This window comes from Sus scrofa, chromosome 2, assembly GCF_000003025.6.
Source record: "Sus scrofa isolate TJ Tabasco breed Duroc chromosome 2, Sscrofa11.1, whole genome shotgun sequence".
Classification (NCBI taxonomy): domain Eukaryota; kingdom Metazoa; phylum Chordata; class Mammalia; order Artiodactyla; family Suidae; genus Sus; species Sus scrofa.
Window position 1 is genome coordinate 26,511,061 of NC_010444.4, and position 26,307 is coordinate 26,537,367.

Genomic DNA, 26,307 nt, shown 5'->3' on the forward strand with positions numbered 1-26,307 from the left:
CGGGTTCGGTCCCTGCCCTTGCTCAGTGGGTTAACGATCCGGCGTTGCCGTGAGCTGTGGTGTAGGTTGCAGACGCGGCTCGGATCCCGAGTTGCTGTGGCTCTGGCGTAGGCCAGTGGCTGCAGCTCCGATTCGACCCCTAGCCTGGGAACCTCCATATGCCTCGGGATCGGCCCAAGAAATAGCTAAAAAAAAAAAAAAAAAAAAAAGAAAAAAAGAATAAATAAAAATAAAGTGTCCAATTCAATGGATTTCTTTGAGTACATATCTCAGAATGGAGCTGCTGGGTCATATGGTAACTCTTTGTTTAATTTCTTGAGGAATTTCAAAAGTGTTTTCCAGAGTGGCTATTTAAATTTTTTATATTCATGCTACTTTTCAGATAGGGAAAAAAAATCAAAATATATTTCTTAAATATGCAAATTATTAATAAAATTAACACTTCCCATTTTCTTTTGCATGAGTAATTTTTTTAATTCCCTGTTTTAAAATAGCTCAAATCAATTACCAAGGCTGCTCAGCTAGTAGCTTTCCACGCTAATCTCCTCCTTTCTTTCTTTTTTTAAAATAAACCATAGGACTTCCCTAGTGGCCTGATGGTTAAGGATTTGGCATTGTCACGGCTGTGGTGAGGGTTCAATCCCAGGCCTGGGAACTTCTGCATGCTGTGGGCGTGGCCAATTAAAAAACAAAAAAGAAATCATACAATCAGTTTCTAGAACTGAAAAGAACTTCAGCACACCTGCTCTGAACCAGTTCTCCAACTGTGAGCAACCAAAATTAGAATTCTGACTTTCTAAACAAGGCTTTAAGACTGAAAGAAGTCACTTCCACAAGTGCTCCTAATATCATTCCACCCTGCTCTTCAAGTTCCCCTGTTTCTTATTCCGAAAGGTCCCTCTCAAGTCTGGCACCATGTAAAGATTTCCTTAGCAAGTCACCTCTGGAAGCCTGGTCTATTTCTTCCACAGAAATCCCAACTTTCTACAGCCACTGGCAAAATTGAAACCCTTCTTACTACTATATCTTCAGGATTGAAAAATCGAAGTCGGCTCACCCAGCTAATACATTAAATTGTGCCATAAAATGCAGTACCTTTCTGATTTCAATTGAATCTCCTGAATTTAGAAAAGAATAATCTTAGGTCAGCATAATCCAGACTGATGAATCCATACAGATCTCAGCTCTCTCAGGGACCTCTGCTGAACAGACCCGTAAGCAACCCAATGTTCCCAGGACCATCAACAGCTAGGACAATTATCCCAATTCTACGGCAATGAAACTGGAACTCAGAGAACTTTTAAGAATGTGCCGAGTCACAGTTACCTCGAAGAGGGAAGATCTGAATTCAGATTGCTCTAACTGCAAAGCCACCAACCATGCTAGCTGTTCCAAGAACAATCATTTAGTCCTGCTGTAAGTGACACTATGCTGCCCCTTTTGGGAATTATATGCAATGAATGGGTCAACCGCCTCCTACAACCATTCCTTTCCAAAGATTACAGATGCACGTCATAAGAAAAGTGGGGTGAGGAGTTCCCGTCGTGGCGCAGCAGAAATGAATCCGACTAGGAACCATGAGGTTGTGGGTTCGGTCCCTGCCCTTGCTCAGTGGGTTAACGATCCGGCATTGCCGTGAGCTGTGGTGTGGGTTGCAGACGCTGCTCGGATCCCGCGTTGCAGTGGCTCTGGTGTAGGCCGGCGGCTACAGCTCCAATTCGACCCCTAGCCTGGGAACCTCCATATGCCACGGGAGCGGCCCAAAGAAATAGCAAAAAGACAAAAAAAAAAGAAAAGTGGGGTGACAGTTTTCCTGTCTGATATACTTGCAGAAGTTGTTCAGATGAAGATTAAGACAGGACAGAAGAAAACAGGACTTGGGTTTTGTCATTAAGAGGGTGACTATGTTTGTCATGAGCCCGCTTCTGTCTCTGCTGATTTTAGCGCTAATATTTGGAAATAAGTTCTTAAGCAACCAGAGGTTTTTTCATAACCTTCTTGAGTTCTCTGGCAATATTACTTATTCTAACCAATGCCAAGATCGTATTAAGAGAGAACCCTTTAAAACACCTCAATCAATTAAAAGGTTCTTGGAGTCCCCATTGTGGCTCAGCAGAAACAAATCCAACTAGTAACCATGAGATTACGGGTTCGATTCCTGGCCTCGCTCAGTGGGTTAAGGATCCAGTGTTGCTATGAGCTGTGGTGTAGGTCAGAGATGCAGCTCAGATCTGGCATTGCTGTGGCTGTGGCATTGGCCAATTAGACCCCTAGCCTGCGAACCTCCATACGCCAGAGGTGTGGCCCTAAAAAAAAAAAAAAAATACAAGGTTCTCAAAAGCTTCCCCAAAGGTAACTGATCTGATTTGATTGATCTGATTGTATGAAAGCAAATGAAAAAAAAAAAGAGAGAGAACTTTCATCTTCTGACATTTGTAACAGCTTTTTTTATTTGCCTTGTTCATAACACATCCTCAATAAATGCTCGTGAGATGGATGGATGAATTTAAAAGTTAGAAGAAACACTTTTGGAAAGATAGCATCAGATGTGGAAAATGAGAGAGAGATTGGTATTACAGACAGGAAAGCCCCACTTCTTAATCCCCTGCAGACCCCAGAAGTATCTGTGCTCAGAACAATGACTCAGGGCCAGTAAAGACCAAGAGACATCACACTTTACTCTTTGCTAACACTCCACACTCAACTCCAACAAAGAACTCTAGGTTAGGAGTTCCCATCACGGCTCAGCGGAAATGAATCTTACTAGTATCCGTGAGGACACAAGTCCGATTCCTAGCCTCGCTCAGTGGTCCGGGGATTTGGTGTTGCATTGCCGTGAGCTGTGGTGTAGGTCACTGACGCTGCTTAGATTCCGCATTGCTGTGGCTGTGGGGTAGGCCATTGGCTACAGCTCTGATTCAACCCCTATCTAACCTGGGTACCTCCATGTGCCTTGAGTGCAGACCTGAAAAAAGGAAAAAAAAAAAAAGAACTCTAGGCTAAACCATCTTGGAATTTCCTTTTGCCTAGCTGGGAAGCCTGTATTATTTCTTTACGCTTAAGTCCAGACCAAAACCTTAGATCTTCCTTCTTCAGGGAGAAAAAAATATCCACGTGCACCTGCCAGCACCAGAAACATTAAACCAGAGAGCCAGCGCAAAATGAGCATTTTCCTAAGTTTTACAGCAGAGCTCCCAGGGTCCAAAAGAAGAACGCTTGACGACTAAGCTAGGACAGCTATGTGGTCTTACCCTCCAGTCACACAAAGAGACCAGAGCCACCACACAGGGTTCTTCTAACTGGGCAGCATGAGTCTATTCCCTCAGGCAGAGGCCACCCAAACAGCGACGGTCCTAATCAATTAGATGGAAACTTGTCATCGCAGAGTGTGCAGGTACGGGGAAGGTGGGGGAGGCCTTGACCTTTGCCCAGTCCTCAGAAGTAAGGAGACATGAGTAGCGGGAGCCTTCTGCCCACTGCCCAAAGGCAACGTGTACCTTATAATGGAATTTGCAATAAACCGCCTCTCCCTTCTCATTAACCAGCTTGAAAGTGTGCGATCCATATCCGTTCATGTGCCTGTGTCCATCTGGAATCCCTCGATCGCTGAACAGGAAGGAAACCTAAGGAACAGAAAAATAAAGCGGAAATGTTTCAGTTTTATTTATTTATTTTTTTTGTCTTTTGTCTTTTTAAGGCCGCAACCACAGCACATGGAGATTCCCAGGCTAGGGGTCTAATCGGAGCTACAGCTGCCAGCCTACATCACAGCCACAGCAATGCCTGATCCTTAACCCACTGAGCGAGGCCAGGGATCGAACCCACAACCTCATGGTTCCTAGTTGGATTCATTTCCACTGCGCCATGACAGGAACTCCCAAATTTTTCAGTTTTAATTGAAACATCTTGTATTTTTAAGACAGCCTTAAGTTTCCAGAAAACTCCCTTAATGGCATGGAATATGCTAGCCAAGTACCCACAGGTAGGGTTACCACTGATGAAAAAAATAACAAACTAAAGAATTTTAAAGCAGAATGATATAGAAATCATTAACCTCATGGCTCAAAATTCTGGAAAAAAAAAGCTAAAATGATTGTTATTTAACTTGTTATTAAACTTGTTATTTAACTTGTTACTAAATTTTAATTTAATAAAATTTGTTTGGGGGGGTTCCCGCTGTGGCTCAGCTGAAATGAAACCGACCAGTATCCATGAGGATAAGGGTTTGATCCCTGGCCCCACTCAGTAGGTTAAGGATCCAGCATTGCCATGAGCTGCAGTGTAGGTAGCAGATGAGGCTCCAAGCTGGCATTGCTGTGGCTGTGGTGTAGGCTGGCAGCTGCAGCTCCTATTTGATCCTAGGCTGGGAACTTCCTTATGCCATGAGTATGGCCCTAAAACTAAAAAAAAGAAAGGAAAAGAAAATTTGTTTGGTACTATTTCCCCCTCACTTCCCTAATGCACCTAATGCAGAAACTTTACCTATTAGAGACTTGAATCTTGAATATTGCTAAATATCAATTGATAATGGTTCTATCATCACATAAGGTCTATGGATGAGGGGAAATTAATAAAATCAGTCATTTTAAAACTCTTTGAGGATCAAGAAATCAGAGGGAGCCTCTCAGAAAGAAAGTCAAAGACTAATTCTAATAACATAGCCAAAACTGGAGAACAATGTATGAGGCATAATTAACAGTTCCATGCCAGGTGATATGTCATAATATAATGAAAAAAGCAGTGTTCCCACCTGATGCAGAGACTCAGGACGTAGGCTCCAGAAGTCCCAGACCATGTCCGGATCCTTCAGGTGTGTCTGAGGGTTTCTCTTTTGGCTGTGGATAAAGGATGGAAACTAAATGGAAAAAAAGAGAAAAAAAATCAAAAAATTTTTACAGGAATTTTGGTGTCTTGTACTATATACTGCCTTATTCTAGGTTTACAGATTATAACTCTAAACAATATAATCTTAGACTTTTAAACCACCAAACCCTAAAATGAAATTTACCCTCTACATGTTTCTAGAGTAACATGTTTCTCTTTGTATTCACATTCCAAACTCAGCAAGGAAAACTAGACTATTCCCATAAAGTCAATGAATCCTGAAACTAAGACCAATGACAACTCTTGTTATTTAAGCTTATAAACATGTATTAAATATAGGGGAGTGGGGAAAGTGTTTAAAAAGGCAATCCAGCCGACCCAAATTCTCTTCTTTCTGCTTTTCCCAGAAATGCCAATCTATACAGAGTATTTGAAATCAGGGGCTTTCTCTGGCCACACCTGCGACATGCAGAAGTTCCCGAGCCATGGATCGAACATGTGCCCCAGCTGTAACTGCAGGGACAGTGCCAGATCCTTAACCCGCTGAGCCACCAGGAAACTTCTGAAATCAATTTAAATCAGCAAATATCTGCAGAGTGCAAAATACTTTGTCACCTACCAATATGGCATCTCTGATGAAGAAAATAGGGGTATTATTTCCAACGAGATCCCAATTACCATCCTCTGTGTAAAATTTCACTGCAAACCCACGAGGGTCACGAACTGTGTCAGCTGAGCCCGATTCTCCAGCTAGAAAATTCAAACAGGAAAAATGAAACCTATGCCAGAGTACTTTGCACCCAAGAAGCCTACAATTATAAAGAAACATTGGGATCTATCCTTTCCAATGCATTTTCTAGAAGTAAATTAGGTTATTTAAGTGCCTGGGTTATTATTTCTACTACCCACAGCTAATTCAGACTGAAAGTAAACAAAAGAACTAATTGAGGTAATAAGAGAGTCTATATAATAACAGCTGAAAACTGTTATTTAACCATTTAACATAATAAGATAGATTCGTTCAACAGGTAATTAAAATTTAAATTAAAATAAGGGAAGAGAATAATTATGAAGATTAAGGTCATGAACAAAGAGAATAAGTGAGCTGTCAAAATTATGAGGTTGGCGTTCCCATCATGGCGCAGCAGAAACGAATTCGACTAGGAACCATGAGGTTGCAGGTTCGATTCCTGGCCTCGCTCAGTGGGTTAAGGATCCAGCATTGCCGTGAGCTGTGGTATAGGTCACAGACATGGCTCGGATCTGGCATTGCTGTGGCTGTGGCATCAGCCAGCAGCTGCAGCTCCGATTAGACCCCTAGCCTGGGAACCTCCATATGACTTGGGTGAAGCCCTAAAAAGATAAGAGACGGAAAAAAAAAAAAAAATGAGGTTAATATTAAGAAAATGAGTCAGAACCTAAGTTCTTAGTCTTAATTTCCTTTATTTTTGCATTCCATAGTATTTTTATTTTTTAATTTTTTTCCACAGTATTTTTTAAATCTACAGACTCATGCAGAAACAGAATTAATCAGGGATTGTGGTGTGTTATGATATAACAGATAGAATCTAACTGTTACTAGCTCTGTAACGTAAGAAAAATCACTCACTCTGAAACAGAAATAACCCCCCCTTGCAATGCAGATCTACAGATTAAAAGTAAGAACAGTAAAGCACCAACCGTGGATAGCACAGAGTTAATTCTCAGTAAACAGTGGCTGTTATTGTGGCTGTTGAGTAAGAACCCCACTCTATGCTACTGTTTGAAGCAACCACTTGTAGGAAAAATTCTTTCCAAATGTCACAGAATTGCAGAGACGGCCTCTGCCTAAGTGTGATTTCCCAAGACCTCAAAAAACAGAATTATAAGCAACTTCCTACATGTCTTGAAATACTTTTTACTACTATAAAACCTTGCTATAGTTTGGAGAGGTGCTTGCCTCATACTGCCTAACATTTTTCTTGAAATTGAGTTATGATGCTCCAGATACGATCTAGCTTTAATAACAGCAGTGATGTAAACAGACTGACTTACCAACGGTGGAGAAACGAACTGCAATGGGTGTCCTCTTTCCAACGTGCTCAAACACCTTCGCCTTCGAGAATCTGGTAATGTCGTGTGTGACCTCAAAGTAGCCAAAAGCCCCTGGTGAGAAAGCCACAGAAATCCTCACCACAAGACTGTCCCTCAGGGGAGCTCCTGTCGTGGCTCAGCAGTTAACGAACCCAACTAGGATCTATGAGGATGGATGCAGCTTTGATCTCTGGCCTTGCTCAGCGGGTTAGGGATCCGGTGTTGCCATGAGTTGTGGTGTAGATTGCAGCTGTGGCTCGGATCTGGTATTGCTGTGGCTGTGGTGTAGGCCAGCAGCTGTAGCTCTGATTGGACCCCTTGCCTGGGAACTTCCATATGCCAAGGGTATGGCCCTAAAAAGCAAAAAAAAAAAAAAAAAAGACTGTCACTTGTCACTCAGGCCATCAGGCCCTCAATAGTCATCTGGGATCTGGGTGACAAGAAAACAGGTGATTTAGCACTGGCCTCCTGGGAGCTTCAGATATGCTGGGAGAAGGGGAGATATCCAAACACCAAGATATGAGAGCTAAAAGCAAGGCTCTAGGATCATGCAATGCTTAGCTGAGTGCTAGACAGCTGGGGCCAAGAGGAGGAGGAGAGGAGAGGGGCCGGAAGGAGCTAGTCAAGGTCACCCAAGGACACAGGGCCTGAGAGGCCCTTAAGTACAGGTAGGACCTAGGAGAGAAAGAATGGGGGAGGGGGGCGGAATACAGGGAAAGATTCGGATGCCTCCGTGTTAAGTAACAAACTGAACAGCATATCAAAGTAATAAAAACAAGATAACATTTTTACAAGTTTTGGACAGAAAGGAAAAATCACCACAAACCCACCATGCTAACACCACCATCCTCGATTTTGCCCAGTTCATTACAGTATGTATCCAGTTAAGTACACCATCTAAATTTAATGACAATTACAGTATGCCTGCGTATTTCCGTATTTTTCCTTCTTCACTAAACTGCCTAACAGAATAAAAGGAAGATTATTTTATTTTCAATAAGATATTTTTTATATAATGGGCAATCCAGAGAAATAACCACCCCTTATGTACTGACTCCTCTCTTGATGGGTATTTTTTCCTTTCTATCAGGAACGGAGATTCGGTACATCTATTAAAGGAGCTCTGATCCTCTGAGAGTTCATTTTTAGCCCAAGTGTTAGGTAACAGTTCTTTTATGGCAAACAAACAGAGCTCTCACCTGCTCCTTTGGCATGCACAACTCTCTCAGGAATTCTCTCCCGGTCAAAGTGAGCCATTTCATCAGTGAAAACCACATCCTGAACAAGAAGGGGCCCTCGGGGCCCTGCTGTCAGAATATTGAGTTTGTCTCCTATCGGATTCCCAGAGCCGGTGGTCAGGATATCAGGTTTCTAAGTGAACAGGAGAGGAAAAGAATGCAAGAGAGTCAGGAAAACCACACTCTTCATTTCCAAGGTCAGAGGGTACCTCGTTTTCATTTCTTACACCTTCTGTCCAAATTCTTTTTCAATTTCCAATGGCCAAAGTGCTAAGATACAACAAGACGTGCTATTGCCTGACACTGATAATCAGGGCTCAACATTCCTAAGAAATGCTAAGAATTCTGCCCTGAGAAGCAGATGGCAGGAAGATGGCTGAATAAGCCACCAACTGTCTCCACCCCTGCTCTAGGTCCACCCACTAGGTCCACACAGGAAACCCCAGAAAGGGATCCCCTGAAAGGGATCATATGTGCTTAACACAGAATGTCCAGACTAACAGGGAGACAACGGTCTCCTACGAAGCTCCCCTGTTAGTACTTTATTCGGACCTTACAGATGCGTCCTGGCTGCTGATGTCAAGGCAGGTCATCCTGAACAGGGCCTTCATCTCTCTCAAGCAGTGTATACCAGCTATTTGAAACCTCTCTTTTCAATTCCAAAAAAAAAAGAAAAGAAAAAGTCGATGATATCTACTATGGAAAACAGTATGGAGGTACTTCAGAAAACTATATAGAACTACCATATGACACAGCAATCCCACTCTTGGGCATATATCTGGACAAAACTTTCCTTGAAAGAGACACATGCACCTGTATGTTTATGGCAGCACTATTCACAAGAGCCAAGACATGGAAACAGCCTAAATGTCCATCACAGATGATTGGATTAGGAAGATGTATTTATACACAACGGAATACTACTCAGCCATAAAAAAGAACAAAAGAATGCCATTTGCAGCAATATGGATGGAACTAGAGACTCTCAATACTAAGCAAAGTAAGTCAGAAAGAGAAAGACAAATACAATATGATGTCACATATCTGGTATCTAATATACGGCACAAACGAACCTTTCCACAGAAAAGAAATGCATGGACTTAGAGAACAGACTTACGGCTGCCAAGGGGCGGGGAGACGGAGTAGGGAAAAAAAAAGTCAATGCCTTTTGTTGCCACTGACAATAAATAGTTACTACTAGAGTTCCCGTCATGGCTCAGGGGAAATGCATCTGACTAGTATCCATGAGGACGCAGGTTCCATCCCTGGCCTTGCTCAGTGGGTTAAGGATCCAGCATTGCCATAAACTGTGGCGTAGGTCACAGACAAGGCTCGGATCTGGTGTTGCTGTGGCCGTGGTGTAGGCCGACAGCTTTTGCTCTAATTCCACCCCTAGCCTGGGAACCTCCATATGCTGTGGGTGCGGCTCTAAAAAGACAAAAAAATAAAGTAAAACAAACAGTTAATGGAAAGATGGATTATAGTATGAATTTTTGAAAGACGTCAGTGTCTCTGAAATGAGATAGACTCTTTCATGGCAAGAAAGATCAGTTTTAATCCACCCAATTCTTCCATTTCTGTTACGTCGGAAGCCTCTCAGATGTCCCTTCTCCAGGGTGGGAGCAACGTCTTTAAGCCCCACATGATCCTGGGCAGCTCCCAGCTTCATCTTGTTCCACAGCCACACTCTGCTTTTGACCACAGCCACCTGCCTCTCCCACGTCCTCCCCTGGCCACCAGGAAATCAGGGGAGATGTGTGGGTGAAGCAGAACTAAGCCACCTCCATCCTGGGCGAACAGCACTAAAAGGACTCCTGGTGCACGTCAGCGGTACCAAATTCTGGGACCCAGAAACAGCATCACGCTCAGGGTTTCCCCAAGCCTGGAAGAGAGGATATAACTCCTCCTCTCCGGGCACATCTGTCCTGAATATGAAAATACCCTGCATGCTTGCTTCTTCTTCTCTAGAAGGAGATCTGGTGGTGGCGTGCGGGGCAGGAGGGCACTGAAACCAGAAAAGTGTTGTGAGCTCTTTGGGAATAGGCACCAGATAAAAGAGATTTGGGAATTTGCAAAATTAATAAATAAGACTTTCTCACACACACCAGAGTTCTGTTCACATTGAAGTGGAGAGAGGCCAACATGGCACCATGGAGAAGCCATGCCTGCTGGCATCACAGAGCCTGGGCCAAACGCCCAGCTCTGCCAATTATCAGGTGTGTGGCTACTAGCAACGCTCTGATTGTTTCTGAGTAATTTTTCATCTGCAAAATGGACAAAAAATAACTAACTCCCAGAGTTTTAACACATGGACCAAAAGTACACAAAATGAGGCCACACACAATATATATATATATATTACTGCTTTACTGGCCATGAGAAAGTGACCTGGTACCAGAAACAAAGCATTTTTGGTTTTATTTTTCTAGAAACCAGGACAGCTGTTCAGACAACCATCCAGACTCTCTCGCCCTATCCCTCACCCACCCAGCAGCACGGAAGTTTAAGCGTCCAGTCTGCAGTTACCACCCAAGCACACCACCCTCTTTTAAAGACACAGGTGGGCTAAGACATGTGACACTGCATACTTTTTAAAAAAATCTAAACTAGACAATGAATGAGAAAAAGGAAGCGTGAAATTGCACAATGTCACTTTTAGTTTAAACCTAAAAATCTTGCTTTTTCAACCTTGGCTGTCACTGCAGTCACCCGGGAGTTTTTTAAAGCTTGGATGCCTGGCCATCCCCCCAGATACTACTGGAGTAATTAGTGTAGGTGAGGCCTGGGCATCACTGGGATTTTATTGAGCTCTCCACGTGATTCCTAAGTAAGGGCAGGATGAACCACTGACCTAAAGCTTTTGGAAGATCACAATTAAAATCATAAAAAGTCTGAGTACATCCGTGTACGCTTTACGTGCTCTTTTCATCGTAAAAACAAGCCACTAATGAAAAACTAAAGGGGGGCGGGAGGGGGAATGTTCCATAAAGGAGCGGGTAGGAGAGAGAACGGCTGAGCTCAGAGAAAGGAAAGGGACCAGATCAGAAGGTCTTGTACAGGCCTGCACCCCCAGGGCAGGAAGGAGCTGCCACTGAGAAACAAAGAAGACCACATCATAAGACCCTCCTCACCAACAGGTCTGCCTGATAAGGTCAAGAATAAAAACCACACCCAAAGGAGACAGATGCAGAGCAAGCTGGGTGGGTGAATGAACAAAGCAAGAATGGAAGAATGAGATGATGTTGCCTAATGACAGTGAATCCTGTGGCAATGTTGTCACCATTGGGCCCCTTCCCACCCACTGCAGGAACCTCCTCCATAACACCCACCCCCTTGAGAAATGAAACCTGGGTGTGTAAGTTACAAAGGCAGCATTCATCAGCTCTTCTAATTCCTTGGCCTAGCAGATCAACTGTCCTCACTTTTTTATTTTTTTCTTTTTTGGCCACCCCACGGCATATGGAGTTCCTAGGCTAGAGGTCAGTTCCAAGCCACAGGGTAGTTTGCAACCTACCCTGCAGATGCAGCAATGCCAGATCCTTAACCCACTGTGCTGGGTGAGGGGTCAAACCTGCGTCCCAGTGTTGCAGAGACGCCAAGGATCTGTTGCGCCAGCACAGGATCTCCAGATTGAGCTCACTTTTAACACCTCTCCTCGCACAAGCTAATGGGTATGCAGTTTGCCTTTAAAGCTCTTGTGGCAGGGAGTTCTCTTGCAGCACAGCAGGTTAAGGACTTGGTGTTTTCACTGCAGTAGCTTGGATCGTTGGTGTGGCAAGGGTTCAATCCCTGGCCTGGGAACTCCTCATGCCTCAGGCCAAAAAAAAAAAAAAGAAAAGAAAAAGGTGTGACAAGAAAAGCTTCAACACAGTAAGCAAGGCAGAAGGGAGGCCACTGGGCAAAGATGAAGGAGGAAATGATCCCCAGTTTCAGGGGGTGTTTAGGGCAACATGGGCTAACAGAGACTGACGTGAAGCAAAGTTAAGACTATTTACTAGAAGATGGGAAAAGGTCCAGAATACTCCGAGATGGAGAGAGAACACGATGACGCTTTACTAAATGAAATGAGAGTGGGGTTGGGAAATGGACCATGGAGAGCAAATTTTAAAAAATAATTTCTGAAAAAAAAAAACAGTGCCATGCAGGGAGTATTGCGATAAACTCTAGCACAGATACAATTTGTTTTTATTTTTGTTTAGGTCAACTCGTCTTCATTCTCAAGTGCTTAGAATAATTTTGAACTTGAAGTAGAAAGCAGTGAGAACCAGTCTTCCAGGGCTACAAGCAATGACAAAAATGTCCAGGAATGACAAGATTTGGAAGATGATACCTGCTAAGGTGAGTACCGTCAGACAAAGCCACTTCCTGCCCAAGCTGGGAAGGGCACAGGTGATTGGGGATGGGGAGAAGAAAGGAGGGAAGAAGAGAAAAAAATGAAAAGTCTACCCATGGCAGAGGCAGCAACCACTTGGCAGTGGTGATAAGAAAGCGGGGATGGCGGACTTCAGCCCGAGGCTGGGAGAGAAAGAGCTGGAGCGAGAAATAAGGTAAAGCTTGTTTCTGCAGGTCAAGGACACAAAAAGCAGCCATAGGGCACCTGGTCACATCAGAAGTTCAGCAATCTCAAGGAGGACCCCCTCCCCACCCCGACAGGCTGGATGCTGGCGGGGGATGGATTTAGAACAAGCGTCCCTCAGCTGACTCATTTCAACACTCATATTCACCAGGCTTGGTCCCTGTCCTCCTTGGCCCCACAGAGCCTGGCAAGGAGCATCCCAGCGTCCTGCTCACCCAATGGGAAAGGTCTGCAATCTTGGAGGAGGGGGAACAGAGGGCTCCTGGGGACCTTGTGCCAGTAAACCCACAATACACCCACGCCCTCTAGCCTGCGCCCATGTTTTTCCCAAGCACGAAACAAGAAACTACATCCCATGACGCAAGCTCTGGGCTTTCTCTAGGGATATGATGGAGTGTGGCTACGCTGTTCCACAGCTAATTAGAAAGGACAAAGAAAGGATCAGAGCAGTTGGCAGAACTACGTGTAGTTTTTAATTTCCCTTCATAATCACCATTTCCCAAGCACCTGCCACATGCAAGGCCTTATCCTGATGACCTTCTCTCCAGCCTCCCAACCACCCAGTGTGGTAATTGCTATTACTCCCACTTTATGGGTGATGCCACATGCTCAAAGAATTTGTCACTTTATGCAGGTTTCAATGGGGCCACACATGTTTACCTGCCACATATAACAAGTGTGGAAGGGCAAGGAAATTTGCTGATTATAGGGCTTTAGGGTTTGGGTTTGTTTTTTTTTTTTTTAACTCAGTGCAAGGTCATTTTAGAATTAGAATTGTGTTCTGTTGCTGGACAATTCCAAAGGCGCTCTCTCTGGAAAAGCAGTGTTTCTGCCTGCTAATTCTTCATGACATCCACATGTGCTTCTCCCGAACCCCTCTTCCTGCATCCCCCCAACTCCACCCGGCCGGTTGGGCCAAGAGCATCGTCTTATGCCCCATAAAACACATTTTATAACTGCCTGCTTACTTCATGGTTTTTCCGCTCAAGACAGTAACTCCTTCTGCATCCACAGCCCTGACACCTGCCACAGGGCTCGGTTATCAATGAGCACACAACAAATTCAACATGAGAATGAATGAAACTATGGGCCACTATGAAATGGCCAGAAGAGATGACCTCTAAAAGAGAGGAGGCAGCAACAACAGTCTCTGTGTTTCCCTACACCTCCCCTCCAAAAAATCAAAGGGAAAAAATATTTGAATTTATAACTTCAAATTCTGATCAACCACCTTCAGACAAACTTGCTATAAAAACTGCTGCAGAAACTGGCAAAGAAGTACTTTTGCGCCTGGCTAAAAACGAGCACCGTGATTAGAAAGAGGGACTCAAAGTAAAATTCCATTTTGGCTTTGATATTTGAATTTTTTTTTTTTTTTTGGCTTAAACTAAGACCCGGATAAGACATTTTCCTGGGAGGAGTCAGGTTGGCTTCCTCTGGTAAAACATTTTATCAACATAGTTTTCACTGATTAGTGCCCTCTGCTCACAGAATTTCTAAGAACTTACTAACCATCTTGATCTTCCTTTTTTAAACTGAAAAAGAGTGGCCATACAAACCCTCCCTAACTTTCAATCCCAAAGGAGTCATAATGACAGCTTGATATTCTCAGAGATTGATACAGAGGATACCTAGTATTTTCCAGCAAATCACTGCCTAACATTCAGCATTTATTCAACAACGTTTCATCGAATACCTACATTGCACATCCATGTACAGAAAACGAAAGACTGTCCTGGCCCTCAAATTTCAGGGGGATGTGGGGGGCGGGTGATGCTGGGATACCACCAGCCTCCCACCCTGATCCAAGGAAGGGGAGAGACTTCCCTAACGGGACAGTTTGGGAAAGGGACCCAGGCCTACACAGCCCCACCACCTCCCCTTTGGAAGCCGGTGGCCGTGGGCAGCACCCATTCCGCGGGCGATCCCCAGAGCTGCCTAAACACAAGGGGTAAATCAACCCAACTCAGGGGAGCAGTCTCGGCAGGGCCTCTGGGCCCAAATTCCCAGGCCACATTCCCAGTGTCAGGGGTCCCCAAGACCACCCCATTAACTCCTAAATTCTAGATTTAGTCTAATAACGCTTTTTCTTTTTTCATCTCAAAACCCTGTAAGCCTCAGTGACCCACCTCAATACCACATCACACGAACGATTCTCAAGCACAAAATCAATGAACTGACAGCAGTGGGAAACTTTTCTGACGGCCTTCAAGACTGAAAAGAATGCTTTCTGGGCTCTAAGTGGAGATTTCAGCCCTGGGTTGTGCTTCATCTGCTAAGCTGACTTCATCGTGGTTAAGCCACCAAGCGCCCTGGTATAAGTCAAGGCTCAGTCAGTCAGTCTAAGCTCAGGAGGCGAGAATGAGTTTTCATTCTTCTTTACTCATTGCCTAAGTTATCCTGTACCATCTGCCTAGGGAACTGCCATTCGGGTATCAGATAGTGGAGACCCTGAAACCCCATACAGGCAAGAAAGACAAATCAGACCACGTTCTTTATCAAGAACCAAATGGGTCCTGCTGATACTAAACAAAGTATCCTGAAAATGTTGACAACAGGCCATCTCCGCAGCACACTGACTGCTACGGACCTGCAAACATCATGGCCTTAGGTTGACAACAATGCACTGGACGGTAACACTTGAACAGGCAAGCAAAGAATTGCTTGTCCTTGGTGTCCAACTGAACTGCGTGGGGGCAGTGGGAGCAAATGCCCGAAGAAATTCAAAAATGATTCTGAGGATCCAGGGAGGAGAACCAGTGGGTAGTTTTAATTCCAGAAAAAAATAAAAGTTGCCTTTTACAAGGAGAAGAAATGTCCAACTTCAAGGTCACATGGTTGGACCGCTGAGCACAGACTCACCGAACACACCTCCTCCCTGACCCGAATGGGAAACATTTGTTTTTCAAGCAAAGCTGTTCTGTATTATTTTGAACAAGAGGAAACACAGCATGGCCATTTCTAATATCTTTTCAGCTCTTCTTGGTGAGCTGTCCATGTTTCCAGGAAGACATGGTCAAAACACACTGCTACGGGTTTTCAATAATCAGCAAGTATTTAGAATAACCCCGCTAAGAATAACACCTTGAAGATACACAGAATGGCTACCGCAAAAAAATTTCTTTTATTGCAAAGAAATTTTCTCTCTCTTGAAACTGACTTTACTAAATAAAGTCTGATAGCACTGAGACTTGGCCTAGTCCTTGAATTTTTCAAGAGAGGAGGGAATAAGAGGAGAAAAAGGCTCAGAAAACGAAGGATAATTGATCCACAGATGTAAGATTCCTTTACTCTCTGTAGTAGAAATGATATTAGTCGCAGTACTCAGAAAGAAAATAAAGAAAAAGTGAGGGGAGTTCCAGTTGTGACAAAGCGGAAACGAATCCAACTAGTGTCCATGAGGATGCTGGATCGATCCCTGCCCTCGCTCAGTGGATTGGGGATCCAGCATTGCCATGAGCTGTGGTGCAGGCCAGCAGCTATAGTTCTGATTCAACCCCTAGCCTGGAAACTTCCATATGTTGCAGGTACGGCCCTTTAAAGCAAAATACACCCCCCCAAAAAAGAGAAAATTAACAAAAATAAATATTTGCTTACTTGATATTTTGCAATCAACCTCTCTTTCTTACCTGGGGGTGGGGTGGGGCGGAGTGGTGTAGATATTAGCTAATAAGAGGTGAAAGCTTAGAAATTTTGATTCGATGAGAAGTGTCAATTTATTTACTTATTTTGCTTTCTAGGGCCTCACCCTCAGCATATGGAGGTTCCCAGGCTAGGGGTCTAATCGGAGCTACAGCTGCTGGCCTACACCAGCGCCATAGCAACACCAGATCCAAGGTGCGTCTGAAACCTGTACCACGGCTCAGAGCAATGCCGGATCCTTAACCCACTGAGCAAGGCCAGGGATCGAACCCGAAACCTCATGGTTCCATTGCACCACAATGGGTACTCCCAATTCAACCTCTCTTAATGTCTGTCTCTTTCTGCCATGCTACATTCCAGCAATTCCACTGCCAGGTCATTCCCACAAGAGACGAAAGCACATGGGCACAAGGAGTTACTGAGCCACCCCTTCCCCAATACTGGCAGTGTTACAAAAATGCAGTTATTACCAAGTCACTCTAAAAAGTACATAGACCCTCAAAGGCTTTGTCTGATGACTCATTGACAAGAGTACACCAGCTAAGACCCAACCTCTCTCCCAAGAAATAAGGAAACTCTTAAAAAGGGTAAGGCTTGTCATGCTTAAATTCTCTGGTTTTTTAAGGGACCAGAGGCTACTAATTACCCTAAAAATCCCAAAGGAAGAGCTGATGGCATTGAAAGCAATAAACAAAGATTCCATTCACGTTCTATTCAAAGTGACTGGAAATACCTGGAGAACCGCCTCCACCTCCCTGCCCTCAAGGTATTTTGAGGCAAAGAGAAATAAAGATTTTTAAGTAGATCCAAGTCATACCTAGGAACATATTTGATTCATCCCTCGCTTATTAAAGTTTACAAAGCTCCCAATTCACTTGTCAGCAACAAAATACGACCACAAGGAGAGACGCCCAATAAACTGATTTCACACTGGCTGACACTCTGGTTCCAGAGAAGAAGGTACCCAGCTTGACACTGGCATCTGGTTCTCCAGGGAGGAGACAACAGGTTGCCCAATGACAGTAGTTCCAGGACCTCAAGCTCTCAAAGCCCAGAAAAAAAATAGAAACACATGGGGCAGGGGCGGGAGGAAGGGAGGATACTGGTGCAGAGCTGTCCACTTACCGAAAAGCATTTGCCAAGCAAAGGGAGATTTTTTTTTTTTAAATATCATCCTTTACCATCATAATTGTCCAACAGAAAGAATATTTTAATGTCAGAAAGTTAAAAGGTTGAGAGAGATCATGTCTGTTTGCCCATCACCACATCACAAGAAAATGGCTAGAGAGACCTTTGCCACATGGAATGAATGGCTGGATAATACAACAGGGCTGGGAGTTCCCTTCCTGGCTCAGCGGTTAACGAACCTGACTAGGATCCGTGAGGGTGTGAGGGTGCGGGTTTGATCCCTGGCCTTGCTCAGTGGGTGGGGAATCTAGCATTGCCAGGAGCTGTGGTGTAGGTCACAGACTCGGCTCGGATCCTGTGTGGCTGTGGCTGTGGCTGTGGTGTAGGCTGGAGGCTACAGGTCCAATCTGACCCCTAGCCTGGGAACCTCCACATGCTGTGGGTGTGGCCCTAAAATAACAAAAATAACAATAATAATAATAATAATAATAATAATAATAATAACAGGGCTGGCTACCTGGACACAGAGATAGACTGTGTTTCTCAGCCGCCCTCACAGGAGGTGTGGCCATGCGACAGGGTTCTAGACAATGGAATGTGAGAAGTGACCTATACCACTTCCAGCCTGGTTCTTAAATCTCCCATATACTCTCCTCCATGCTCTTAACCTTCTATGACTAGTTATCAAGGGCAACATTTAAAAAACACATGTTGGGAGCTGCCATCGTAGCTCAGCAGTAACAAACCCGACTAGTATCCATGAGGACATGGGTTCGATCCCTGGCCTTGCTCAGTGGGTTAAGGATCCGGTGCTGCCGTGAGCTGTGGTATAGGTCACAGATGCAGTTCGGATCCGGCATTGCTGTGGATGTGGTGTAGGCTAGCAGTTACAGCTCCAATTCGACCCCTAGCCTGGGAACTTTCATATGCCTCGGGTGCGGCCCTAAAAAGACAAACAACAACAACAAAAAATACATGTTTGCAAAGGGGAAGCCTCCTTCAGCCTATATTCCTCAATAAGTGTTGGCCGAAGAGTATTCACTACTCCCTCTGTCAACCTCAATCCACTCTGGCTAATCATATAAGAGAGAAATAAATTTCTAGTATATTTATACCATTATACGCTTTGAGATCTATTACTACATCACTTAACCCACATGACTGTACTTAAAATATGGGCTGTGAATCAAGAATAACAAGACAAATAATCTAATGTTTTAAAGGATAAAAGATTTGTAACAGATACATCAAAGAGGCATATACCAAAGGTCAAATATGAGCACATGAAATGATGCTCAATATCAGTGGTCATCAGAGCAATGCAAATACCACTTTCTACCTGCCAGAAGAGCTAAGATGAAAAGTATGACAATACCAAAAGATGGCAAGATGTGGAGCAACTGGAACTCTCAAACACTGTCAATGGACATGTAAAGTGGTACAACTGCATTGGGAAAAGGCCTAGCAGTTTCTCATAAAACATTCACTCACCTTATGACACAAAAATCTGACTCACAGGTATTTTCCAAGAGAAATAAAAGCATAGGTGCACAAAATGACTTGCATGTGACTCTTTTCAGAACCTTTATTCGTAACAGCCAAACGCTGGAAACAGCGTGGATAAACACGTGGCGGTCTATTCACACAATGGAATATTACTCCACATTAGAAAAGTACCATGGATTACATGCAACAACATGAACAAATCCTGAACCATTTTTTTAAATCTTAAAACGTATTTGCCAAATGAAAGAAGCATTACACACAGAAAGTACATAAATCAATGGTTAAAAAAGAAAAGCAACAGTGGTTGCCTCAGGCTAGACTGCAGGGGTTTGCAGGAAACGACTGGAGAATGGGATGAGGGAACATTCCAGGGTGATGAGCATCTTCTATATCTTGATAAAGGAACAGATGTATACATTTACCAAAAAGTATGGAATGGCACACTTACTCTTCGTATATTTCCCTGTATATAAATTCTGCCTTAAAAACATAAACATTGAGTTCTGTTAATTTGAATGCTTAGTGTTTAGGGGTCAAGTTTACTGATATCTACAACTTATTCTGTAATGTACCTCTAAAAAATGGGTTAAAGGATGCATGAAGGGATGGACACATGGAATAACATGTAGTAAAAGATATACAGCAGGAGTTTGCTGGTGGCTCAGCAGGTTAAGGAGCCAGTGTTGTCACAGCTGAGGTACAGGGTCAGTCCCTGGAACTTCCACATGCCATGGGCCTAGCCGAAAAAAAAAAAAAAAAAAAAAAATTTGGTGGAGGAGTTCCCCCTGTGGCTCAGTGAGTTAAGAACCTGACTGCAGGAGTTCCCGTCGTGGCGCAGTGGTTAACGAATCCGACTAGGAACCATGAGGTTGCGGGTTCGGTCCTGCCCTTGCTCAGTGGGTTAACGATCCGGCGTTGCGTGAGCTGTGGTGTAGGTTGCAGACGCGGCTCGGATCCGCGTTGCTGTGGCTCTGGCGTAGGCGGTGGCTGCAGCTCCGATTCGACCCTAGCCTGGAACTCCATATGCCGCGGAGCGGCCCAAGAAATAGCAACAAAAAAAAAAAAAAAAGAAAAAAAGAACCTGACTGCAGAAGTTCAGGTCCAATCCCTGGCCTAGGGCACAGGGTTAAAGGTTCTGGTGTTGCTACAGCTGCAGTGTAGGTACAGCTGTGACTCAGAATCAATCCTTGGCAAGGAAACTTCCATATGCCACCAATGCGGCCATTAAAAAATAATAGTAATAATAATGTGGTGGATACATGGGCATACAATACACGATTCTTCCCATTTTTCTGAATGTTCGAAAATTTTCACAACAAAGCACTGGAAAATTACAAAGGCTATGTGACATATGCAAAATTCCTGTTTTTAGGGCCACACCTGCGGCATATGGAAGTTCCCAGGCTAGGTAGGGGTCAAATCGGAGCTACAGTTGCCGGCCTATACCACAGCCACAGCAATGCAGGATCCGAGCCATGTCTACAACCTACACCACAGGTCAGGGGAATGCTGGATCCCTGACTCACTGATTGAGGCCAAGGATCGAACCTGCATCCTCATGGATGCTAGTCAGATTCATTTCCACTGCACCACGACGGGAACTCCTGCAAAATTCCTTTTAAGGGGAGGGGTCGCTACAAAGAAATAAGCAGTTTTTACTCAGAGCAGTTGAAAGTGAGGAATAAGAAGACATCAATGTGACCACCTATCGGGACAATGTAAGCAGTGCACTGAGACGAGTGGGCAGAGGGGACAGCAGTCTTTCAACTGAGTCTCCAAAATACAGCTGTGCTTTGCGGGCCAGCTGTTTCTCACAAGGGCAAGCCTGTAGGGTGAGTCACCGGCAAGGTCTTAATGATTTAACAACAGTTAATGATTCTCCCCAACAGTGAAGAGGCAAGCTAGTCTCAGGGGAGCCCTTTAAAAATGACTAAATTCTGTTTTATGAAAAACTCACTACATTGTCCATATTTTCCTCAGTTCATGAAAACCCCCATGTGAACCAGGATGCAGCAACCAGTGGGTATGGAGAGAGTCCTGGTCCCAAGAGGCTGATTTCTACTCTTGACTCTGCCACTAACTCCTTGCCCTTCAGTAATAAGATTCTAAGCGTCCCTAGATGGCTTTGATGAAGAACTCAAAAACTAAATACCCAGGTGACATATAATAAAGGACAAAATGAGAAAAGAGATTTTCCAGGCCCTTAGAAGAGAATGGTAGCCTTCTCGCACACAGGGAACTCTAAGGCATCCACACACGCTCAGTATTAATAACCTAGTTCATGAAAGCTAACCTGGTTTTACGAAAGAGTACTGGAAAGATGAGAAAACCATGCCTTTAGTCCTCCCTCTCTCTGCCCTTAATCAGCTACCATGGGAACTGGGCAAGAGTCCCTCAGACTCTTTGGGCCAATCTGACAAAAGAAGGCTCAAAACAGGAGCTCCCTTCGTGGCTCAGCGGTTAACGAGCCCGACTGGTGTCCATGGGAACTCGGGTTTGATCCCTGGCCTCGATCAGTGGGTTGAGGATCTGGCATTGCCGTGAGCTGTGATGTGGGTCACAGATGCAGCTCAGATCTGGCATGGTTGTGGCTGTGGTGTAGGCTGGCAGCTGGAACTCCGACTGGACCTCTGGCCTTGGGAACCTCCATGTGCCATGGGTGCAGCTCTAAAAAGACATGCACACACACACACACACAAAAGACTCAAAACACACCTGCCCTCATCCCATCCGACCTCTGCAGACACCCTGTAGGGCTCTGCACCCCTGGGTACAGGTCAGGAAGGCCTGGCTCACCACCACTGGTCTGAAATCCTACTCACCTTTAAAGCTCTTATTCAGATGTCACCTGCTCTGAGAAGCCTGCCAGCCCAGGTGGTCACTCCCTTTAAACTTTACAGATGGCCTATATTAGAGCCCGCAGCGCGCTGGAAGGTAATCATCTGTTTATCTGCCTTGTCTCCCGACTAGACTTTGAACTTCTAACTAACATATTCCATTGGAATATGCGCCCCTCATCCCAGCACAGCGTCCAGCGCATGCTGGCACTCAAAGCATATGCGTGAATAAAAGCGTTCATCAATTCCTAAGGTTGCTTCTAGCTCTAAAATGCTAGGCTTGCTGTTTTTTAAATGCGAAAGAAGTCTTGAAGCAAAAATCTTTTAATGCAGTCGTTAAATGCTGTGTGTACGGTGCTGAGGACATGAAGGTGATAAAACACAATCCCTGACCCACGGCACCCCGAAACTATGAAAGCTGGTACTTACTGTTTGTGCAAGGGCAAAGCTGGAACCGTTCCCACTTCCCCCCTCGCTTCCTTTCTTGCAGCTGCAGCTCTCTGCCTCTTTCCCCATGAGCCTTCACTCCCGCCTCAAGCCGCGACCTCTGTCCCAGCTGGCAAAAGCGCAAAGTTATGAGCCAAACCACCCGCGCCCTGCGGCCGATTGCAAATCCTGCAGGCTGGGGGCCTCCCGCCGCAGAACCCTCTCCCCTCCTGTCGGCGAATGTAACAGTCCATTCAGACCGAAAGGCAGCACCACCACCTCCCGCCCGTGATCGTGGTACAGCTACCCCGGAACCGCAGCGCTGGGAGGCAGGAGCCGTTACTCCCCAGCGCCGAGCTTTCTGCGTGGCCCGCTCGGAGAGCGCAGGGTGTACCTGCGCGGCCCGCTGCTCCTTCCAATGCTTCATCTGGTCACTGGCTGGATCCCGGTTGTCCGCCATGGTGTCCGACTAGCCTTACAGAACGTTGCAGGCAGCCTCCACTCGCCGGTCTCCGGCCCTGCGCCTGAAGTAGACGACTTCGGACTCAGTCACTCAGCCCCGCCTCCTCGTCCCGCCCCGTCGGCAGGGCCGCCTCCTGATTGGCCGCTCGAGCTCCAGGCGGGATGGGATTGGTAGTCAAATGGGGTGGGGTGAAGACCTGGGACTCCTGGAGGGGAGAGGTGGGAAAAGAAGGTGGGCCCCGCCCCTGCGACCCCAGAACCGCAGGGTTAAAGAACTAAGCATGGCCTCCAGTACCCGAACTTGACTCTCCCTTCAGCTTATCAGCATCCTTCAGGGTGCCCTGGGACGCGGCGGTTGGTGGCGTGCCAGTTTTGTTTGAGGGAACGCTTAGGCCCTGCTGGGTGGGGCTTTGAAGTCTGTAAATACGCTCTCAGCTCAAAAAAACCGAAACAAACAAAAACCCAGGAATCCTGGGTTGAGTTTCTTCTGTTCAAAATGTAGTTTTGTCATGCTCTAATGTTAATATTGTTTACAACCTGAAAGATTGATGCAATTTGGAATAAATGCAAACATTGATTCTGCATTTAAGTATAACCAGTAGTTATATCCTCAAATGTTACATCATTTTTTTCTGTTACAGATTGTGCACAGAAAAATGTACCTTAAAAAAAAAAAAAACCACAGGGAGCTCCCTAGTGGCTCAGTGGTTAATGATCCCGACTAGGATCCATGAGGATGAGAGTTCTATCCCTGGCCTCGCTCAATGGGTTAAGGATCCACCATTGCCGTGAGCTGTGGTGTAGGTCACAGATCCCGCTTGGAGCCCAAGTTGCTATGGCTGTGGCACAGGCAGGCAGCTATAGCTCCGATTCCACCGATTCCACCAATGCAACTCTCATATGCCAAGAGCATGGCCCTAAAAAGGAAAAAAAAAAAAAAGAAAAGATGTGAAACATGGACGCAGTCTAAAATCCGTAAGAAGAAATTTCAGCCTTTTAGATTCCCTTTTTGGCTTAAAAGTTTCCCTTCTTTTGAGTTATTACTATGTGCTGGACACTGCTAGATGTTTGCCAGACTATATCAGTTAATCTTCACAACAAAAAGACGATAAAGGTCAATGAAGTTCTTCCCACCATGACAGAGTATAAACAAACATCAAGAGAGGTTGGCTTGCTCCTGCTGTAGAATAATTAACTAAGATGCTCAGGCCCACTATTTATTCATAGACAGGCTGGCCTAGAGTCTAGAATATGTCAACAAGTTAATGTGGCTAATTTTTGAGAGGTTGGAGCAGTGCATTTTCATAGGTAAAATAACAATATATTTTGTAATATTGTCAAGATGCTTAGATAGATGAAGTTTGAAAGGAAGACTTGCTCATCCCCAGCTAGAGAGATTGTCTGCAAAGTTTGAGACAGTTGCCTTGGTGTAATAAAGCTGGAAGAAATGGGATCCTAAACCTCACAGAGATCTGGACCCCTACAGCTTCTCATCCTGAGGCCACATCATAGATCTTCCTTCCCCTCTGTGAACCTCCCCTCATAGGGCATCACATTTATCCTTCACATCGTCCCTTCCCTCGGTTGTTTTCATCTTTGTTTGGTCAGGGGTTGCCTTATTCCAAAACGACTGTTGCTCTTTTCCTTTACTTCTGGATTCATATCACTTTTTATGCTTGTGCTTGTCTTTGAAATGTTAGCATACTGTTAGGACTCTGGTCACATCTGTATGGGAAAAAAAAAGATTTTTGTTGATAGGACTGGAAATCAAACCACTGTTTATAACGTTATTTGCATGAGGACAAGTCTTTCAGGTTTAATTATAAGTGAATGGAGTTAGGGAAGGCTACCAAAGATTTTTGCCAAGTCACATTATGATCACCGGAACTGTTAGAAAACCCTACGGCAAGAAAGAAAAGCACAGGCAGAGATTCCGTGCCTGCCCACTTGCGTCTCTCACAAGCATCCTATCTCAATAAGTCTATTTCTTGCCATAAAAGAAAAAAAGAAAAGAAAGAAAAGCACAGTGCCCATTGAGAATTTTCAAGTATTCAATAATGTACAAGATTTCCTCAGTGGTTTGATGTAAATCTCAGCTCCTGTACCCACTGATGCATATGATTCCTTATTTTAAACCCTTTTGTTTCTGGGCATCAGCTGCTCTGTGGTAGGACTTCTGATTCTTTCCAGTTTTCACTGGGAGCTGAGTCAAATACTATATTTCTCCAGGTCCTCACTTAGCTTATCCATTTTTCTTGAAAAGTGGACATTTTTGGATTTGCTCCTCCAGAGCCCCTCTCCACTCTTCACCATCCTAATCTGTACTCCAAGAATTTTGATTGTTATCATCCACTTGGCCCCACTCCACCCTGCCTTCTTGTTCAGTTCAGCTAATGCTAGACTGACATGAGATGAGACGCTAGGAGGAGAGAGGGGCCAAGCTACTCTCATTACATCAGCTCCAAAGTTGGGTTTACCACGAAGTGAATGAAGCTTACCTCAACTACACATGATCCTTTCAAACTTCTGGGAGGAGTCCTCATAATATGTTTATGTGCAATGTGTTTTCATAAAATTAGAGTGATATTTAACCCCAACTGAATATGACCATTGTTCCTTTCAGTTCTGAATTCCCCTCCATCACACTACCTCTCTTACCAGGTATCACTGGGGTGACTGTGGTTATTTTTGGCATCTCGCTAAGGAGACACCGCATTGGATTTCTCAGAATACGATCAGGTGATGTGCAGTCTCTTCCATGTATAGTTAGGTTGTTGTTCATAAAGTTTCACAGGCTAGAGAGGTTCAGAGCTATGTCTGACTCTGAGCCCGTATGACCTTCTCTCTGTCTGATATCATAACCGAGCCTGATTCCTCTACCTAAAGGCACAGTAGCCCATCCTCATCTTCTTGCTAACATTCACCCTCTTTTCTCACTTCTCTATCAAGCTCCAGCACACTTTTGTCATCTTGTTGCTTGGTCTTTGTCTCCCACCACTGCCTTACCTGTATTCCTCACTCCCCTAAACTAGGATTCTTGACTTGGCTGTACCTTGCTCTACTCGTGCTCTCTCCTTGACTGGAAATGGTCTTTCCATTCATACTTGTTTAAGTTCTTATTAATTTCTTGCTGGTTTGACATTTAAAAAATGATGATGATGATGAAAATTACGTAAAACTCATTGTACAATATCCCTGCAAGACTAGGTAGTACCTAGCATTAATCCAAAGAGGGTTCAGGTGTAGCCACCACAGAAGAACATGAGAAATGCCCTGCGATCTCACAACTCCTACGTGAAATTGGAATTGGTTTCCCCAAATCTGACAACAATTCATGATTTTTTTTTCTCTTTTTAGAGAAAGAAAAGTTCCCAGGTTAGGGGTTGAATTGGAGCTGCAGCTACAAGCCTACATCACAGCCCCAGCAACGTGGGATCCAAGCTGTGTCTGGGACCTACACCACAGCTCACAGTAATGCCAGATCCTTGACCTACCGAGCAAGGCCAGGGATCAAACCAGCATCCTCATGGGTACTAGTCAAGTTCATTACCACTGAGCCATGATGGGAACTCCCAACATTCATGAATTTTAAATG

General features: G+C 44.7%; 1 protein-coding gene across 2 annotated transcripts in view; it reads right to left on the reverse strand.

The window, feature by feature from the left end:
- The window catches only part of CAT (catalase), a 40,218-nt gene extending 17,397 nt beyond the window's left edge, over positions 1–22,821 (reverse strand). Inside the window, exons 1-6 of one of the 2 annotated variants that reach the window (XM_021081498.1) lie at positions 22,254–22,355; positions 8,097–8,268; positions 6,859–6,969; positions 5,444–5,574; positions 4,751–4,855; positions 3,498–3,623 (exon numbers count right to left, since the gene is read on the reverse strand). In XM_021081498.1, the coding sequence (XP_020937157.1) occupies positions 3,498–3,623; positions 4,751–4,855; positions 5,444–5,574; positions 6,859–6,969; positions 8,097–8,268; positions 22,254–22,340 (732 nt within the window). In that variant the 5' untranslated portion in view covers positions 22,341–22,355. 2 annotated transcript variants of the gene reach the window in all.